The sequence below is a fragment of the Oryzias melastigma genome, linkage group LG22 (genome assembly GCF_002922805.2).
Source record: "Oryzias melastigma strain HK-1 linkage group LG22, ASM292280v2, whole genome shotgun sequence".
In the NCBI taxonomy this organism is placed as follows: Eukaryota; Metazoa; Chordata; class Actinopteri; order Beloniformes; family Adrianichthyidae; genus Oryzias; species Oryzias melastigma.
Window position 1 is genome coordinate 12,908,671 of NC_050533.1, and position 5,672 is coordinate 12,914,342.

The 5,672-nt window shown below is 38.2% G+C and overlaps 1 protein-coding gene across 4 annotated transcripts in view; it reads left to right on the forward strand.

Moving 5' to 3' along the window:
* Positions 1-5,672, forward strand: part of evla (Enah/Vasp-like a) — a 36,671-nt gene extending 30,999 nt beyond the window's left edge. For all 4 annotated transcript variants that reach the window (XM_024270153.2, XM_024270136.2, XM_024270128.2 and 1 more), the window contains exons 6-13: positions 1,430-1,683; positions 1,777-1,892; positions 2,414-2,441; positions 2,665-2,707; positions 4,214-4,274; positions 4,349-4,403; positions 4,501-4,558; positions 4,671-5,672. In XM_024270153.2, coding sequence (XP_024125921.1) covers positions 1,430-1,683; positions 1,777-1,892; positions 2,414-2,441; positions 2,665-2,707; positions 4,214-4,274; positions 4,349-4,403; positions 4,501-4,558; positions 4,671-4,708 — 653 coding nt within the window. In that variant the 3' untranslated portion in view covers positions 4,709-5,672. The remainder of the gene's footprint in view (positions 1-1,429; positions 1,684-1,776; positions 1,893-2,413; positions 2,442-2,664; positions 2,708-4,213; positions 4,275-4,348; positions 4,404-4,500; positions 4,559-4,670) is intronic.

Consider the following 5,672-nt stretch of genomic DNA (forward strand, 5'->3'; position numbering starts at 1 on the left):
TCCTTCCACCCTCAGCAGCATCCACAAGCACAGCAGCAGCAGCAGCCGCAGCTTTACCACCAGCAGCCCCCCATCACCACATCCTCCTCTTCCTCGCCCCCCTCTTACACTGCCATGTCTGACGGGGGCTCGCCCAAGAAGACCCCCTCCCCTGTCCCGCAGCCGGCCTCCATGGCCAGCAGCAGTAAGTATGAGGAGGAGGTGTCAGACTCTAAATGCCTTCACTCCACCTGCTCCGCCTGCTGCCCCCCCCCTGACAGAACAGCAGGTCATCTTATCCTATAAAACGACAGTACCTAGAAAACATCCCATAAAACTCAGGAAATCACATTAACTTTCTCAGGTTACCTGACAGTCAGAGTGTAATGAGCGTCACGCCTCATTTCCTCTGACTTTGTCTCAGTGACACAGACTATCAACAGACTGGAGACGTTAAATGTTAACACGTTTTTAAATCAATCACCCTTAAGTTATTTCAGTCAAATTTTATTTCACTTTCTGTTTACTACAGATAAAATAATCATTTAACTGATTTAGAAACTTTGGATTTTGATGCTAACTCAAAGACCCACTCCGATGAAAATTGTGTTTTTCACATCTTCTTGTGGCATTTTTCTGAAGAAAATTAAGCTGTTTTAATTCAAATTGTTGTGAATCAGGAGCGCACAAAAAAATCAGTTTGGAAAAGTTATTTAGCACCTTTTTTGTTGCACCGCTAATGCTAGGTTGGAGTTGTGAGCTAAGGGTCTGTAAGCTAGCAGAAGAGAGTGCAAACAAAGCGATGATGTAAAATTTTTTATGAACTCTTGCCACCCTTCATAAACTACATCCTAGAAAATGACACGTTTTTTTATTATTATTATTATTATTGCTAAAACTGGCATAATCATAATGAAAAGACAACCGAGAACACTTTTAAAAAAGATCAAAAGATGATCGGAGTGAGACTTTAAGTTAAACTGAGCAAAGTGAAAGCATTTGATTTTTTTTCTTCCGTTTTTATTCTTCTTGCAGACATATATCTTACTTCATAAATTGCACACACTCTTTGAAACCAAAAGCTTTAATTTTTAAGTTTCTTTTACTTGTAAATTCAGAAATTTTCCTGGCCCCTTTTTACCTTAACCCTTTAATATTGGAGCTCCAGTGTTTGTAATTTTTTCATTGTTAACACGATCAATGTAATTCCAGCAGATTCTGAATTACGTTGACTATGTTAATGATTGAAAAGTTACAGTTTGTTAAAGATTTTGTGTTCAAATGTCACCTGTGATGCCTCAGGTGTTAAGGGGTTAAAGTTTTACATTTGTAGCATTAGTTTAACCATTCAGTTTCTTGTTATATTTTGATTTACTACACTAAAAGAGGTAAATAAATACACATTTTATCCTTTTTGTTATTAACGAGGTTGTGATTTTGCTCCTGTCAGGCCCTCCTGTCTCTGCAGGTCACCCCGCTATGCTTTCTGTGGCGCCTCCTCCTGCTGCAGCTCCAGCACCCATGTCTGGTCCTCCAGCCCCGCCGCCACCTCCGGGTCCGCCGCCGCCAATGGCGGTGCCCCCACCCATGCCCCCCCCGCTCCCCGCTGGCGGAGGGCCTCCAGGTGCTCCCCCCGGGGTGCAGCACCAACCCTCAGGACTGGCTGCAGCTCTGGCTGGAGCCAAACTACGGAAAGTGCACAGGGTGAGCTTCAAATCATTCATTTCAACAAAAAAATAAATAAAAATAAATAAATATTCTGAATGTAAAAGATGGAAATCCATTTTCTCTCCTCAGGATGAAAGCAGTCCACCTGGTTCTGGTGGAAAAAGCGACTCTAACCGGTCTAGTGGCGGCAGCGGCGGAGGAGGCGAGGGACTCATGCAAGAGATGAATGCCTTACTAGCTCGAAGGTAAAACCCACTAAAACATTTCAGGTTAGAGGCGCAGAGGAAAAAATGCCTGTTTGCATGTCATTCCAGTTTTTCTCTTACCGGTTTGTCAGATATGGTCATAAAATGTAGCTCGCAGGAGAACAGCAACTGAGTCATTCTTACTTTTGTATTCAGCATGAAACAAAATGTTAAATCTGAATCAAATTAGAAAATAAAACCTTGGATCATTCCAAACTCTGTTTGAATTTAAATGATTTCAGCAAACACGGTTTCTAGTATTGACATAAATCTGGCAAATTATTAGCTAATCAGATAAAAAAATAATGAAAAATCCACCAGTTTATTCTTTATAAACCAGACAGGAAATATTAAACATAATCCAACACATTATGTCTCAATAACCTAAGCCTACACAGGTTAAACCCCGATTGTAAGAATGAAATCTGTCTTTGCTTCTGTCTGCCGCTGGACCGATAAAGACAAAATAAATAAAGAAAATATCCCTGAAACTGATCCAGATCTTCATTCTCTCCTTATAGACGAAAAGCTTCAGAGAAACCTGATGAAGTAAGTGTTTTTGTCCAAAAAGAGTCGCGTACACACAGTATTTCTTTGATAATTTACATTTATATGAGATTATTGATGCCTCTTTATATTTAAGATCTGTGTACAAAGTATTTAGTACACAGATCTTAAAGGAAAAGCTGTTAAAATAATATTATTAGTAGTTCAATGTACTCGAGTTCATGAACTAGAGTGACTACTTCTAATGTAAATATCTAACTCGCAGGATGACTCGAGTGGCCGAGGGTCAGGGCAGCAGAACTCAACAGGTGAGGAATCTGTTCTGTAAATAAACTATCATTTTTACCCAACAACACATTTGATTTACTATTGACAATGTTTGAATGTTTTGGGGGGAAAGAGTCAAATCTTTTTTTTTTTTACATTTAATGCCATTTATGTAACATTATGTCACTCAATGAGACCATATTTGTCTTTGTCAAACCACAAGTGACTCTTATCGCAGATGAAGCTCAGATTCCAAATCAAACATGAAATCCAGCCTTCATAAAAGTATGTTTATGCTGTTTGAAAATAATACAAACCCGTATTTCTCGTGCCGCAAGTTTTGCATGAAATTTCTAACTGATGTTACTGAGGAGGAAATGTTCTTCAGTGATGTTTTCTTGGAAAACAGTATCGGCTGCTAATCAGCAAAAATAAAAAAAAGGTGTTTTTAGGTGACATTTCTTGCCTTAGCGAAATGAAAAAAATCACTATGTAGACATGAAAAAACACCTAAAAACACCTTTTTAGTTAGCCAGCTGCATAAAGAGTCTTGTCTAAGAAACCACACTGGATGTTTTTTCCAGTCCTACACCCAGCTAACTATAATCGAACTCTAAAACAAAGAAATACAAAAGCATTCCCAATATATGTAAAAGCAAAATCTAACTCACAAACAGCTGTAAAATCGTTTTTTAAACATGTCTAGGCTTTCATGACAATATTGCACCAGGAAGGTAGTTGAAATAGTGTCGTTTGAAACAAAAAGTTCTGCATTTGTGTTATGTCATTCCCTCAGCAATAGGATTGGATACGTCAGAACAAAATACCATCCATATTTCTAAGAACCATGAAAGAAAAACAGTCGTATGTTTGTGGCTTATTTATCTTTTGTTACATTAAGAGACAGGGCTTGAGTAACTTCATGTAAGTTCATGTGATAACATACAATCATCATAAGAAACGCTTTATATAAAAATGACAGGAAGCTGGACTTGAAATATCTCAGGCCTTCAAGAACAATGTAAGAAAAGAATCAGGTTTGATGTTGAACAAAAAAAGTAAAAATAAAAGTGCTTCATTTCTTGTTGGCTTTACAAAATAAGACAATAATAATCTCTGGCTAAAAGCTTCAGAAAAGGTTAGACTTAAGGTAAAAAAATAAAAATTTTAAAGACCCATTCCAGTAAAAGTCGTGTTTTGACATTTTCTTGAGTCATTTTTCTCAGGATGGAGGACAAATAAAAAGAAAAGTACGCGTAAAATAACATTTCTAAGTATTTCTTTATTCAAATTGCCGGGAAGAAGAAAAAAACGCAGTTTGACAAAGATTGTATTTCTTAAAAGCCCACTGAGAACAGTTTCACAAAAAGATGATCAAAGTGGGACTTGAAATGATTCATGAACCAAATGCTACAACAAACTCATTATCTGAAGGCTAACTCATTAAAATGATGACATATTTACGTTTTTATCACTGCCGTTGCGGTGAGTGGTGTGAAATACAACACTGACACTGTGGTTTTTGATCTATCATTGTGTTTTGTTAGATGGTGTAAAGAAGCCATGGGAACGTTCCAACTCAACAGATAAGTCTTCACTCGTGTCCAGGTCTGTAACGGGAGGAAGTTTCATCCGATTAGATTTAAACTGTCGATGTTGACTTTTCATTGTTCCCTTTTTAGAGTGCGGCCCGTCGGCACCGGAGAAGCCGACACGGAGTTTGACAAGATGAAACAGGTTGTTGTCAGTTTTTATTGTGTTATCAGAACATGTTGAGGTCAATGTACTGTTTAATGAAAAAAAAAACATCTTGTTTGTTTTGTTTTATCTGCAGGAAATTTTGGATGAAGTGGTACGGGAGTTGCATAAGGTCAAAGATGAAATCATTAATGGTGAGCGCGCTTAATCATTAATGTTCTCCACATTCCAGCCTCATTGCTAGATAATCGCTGAATGAAAGAGCATCACCCCTCATGCACCCAACTCTCCTGTCTGTCTCTGCAGCCATAAGACAAGAAATCGGCAGAATCAGTACATCCTAATCTCATCTGAGAGCGCAGATGGAGGAGCTGGATGACGCAGATGCACAGACACGAGGACCAGAGAATGTTCTCTCAATGTTTCTGTGACCTGGCAATGCCGCACTGACCGTTGCAGAGACGTTGTGCCAACATTGAAGACTTTTAGGGAAAAAAGAACAAAGAAGTGACGTCAGGAAGCTCATGCAAACGAGCAGCTGAAGGAAGCTCAGATGAGTTTGGACGAACGGGGAATGAACTGACGTTTGGTTACTGTGGTGGTCCTCTCTGTGCACCTAGACTCAGTCAGCCCAGTGTTGCAGCTCTTTGTTCTCTGTTGAGTCTTAAGAAGAAAATATTTTTTGTTTTATAAGTTTTTACTGTTTTATTATTTAAAAACTGTGGTGATATTGATGATGATATTGATGAGTATTTTATGGATATTATAGAAGGACAAAGGAATCTTGCACACCATTTATGTCAGTCTTTTATATTTTTCATTTTAGTTTCCCCCTAAAATGATCAACGAAGCACAATACGGGCACACTGGTGATGTAGATCCATCTGCCCTTTAACCATAAAAAAAACCTTTCATAACCCTGCCGGTGTTGTGTGTCAAACCTTTTCAAAAGGAAAATCGGTTCGTCTTTGAAGGACAATTAGCTGCTTAAATTACCTCTGATCCTCATATTCATGGTGCACCGCGAAGAAGCAATTTAAAGGTAAATCAAACAGCATGTAATACTCTCGTTCACAAAGCAGGCCGATAACTGTACATCTGTTTTTATTTTTTTCCTCGTAAATCAGTGACCCCTCTTCTCTGTTAGATCCTCCACTTTGCATGAAACCCGGTCGTTGGAGTTTTTTTTTTAATGCTTTCAAAATAAAACTCAAAAACACACATATACACAAATGGTGGTACATTTATTATCTTTGTTTGTTTCAATGAAACTTCATTTCAATGAGATGTTAAATTATAGTAAAAAAA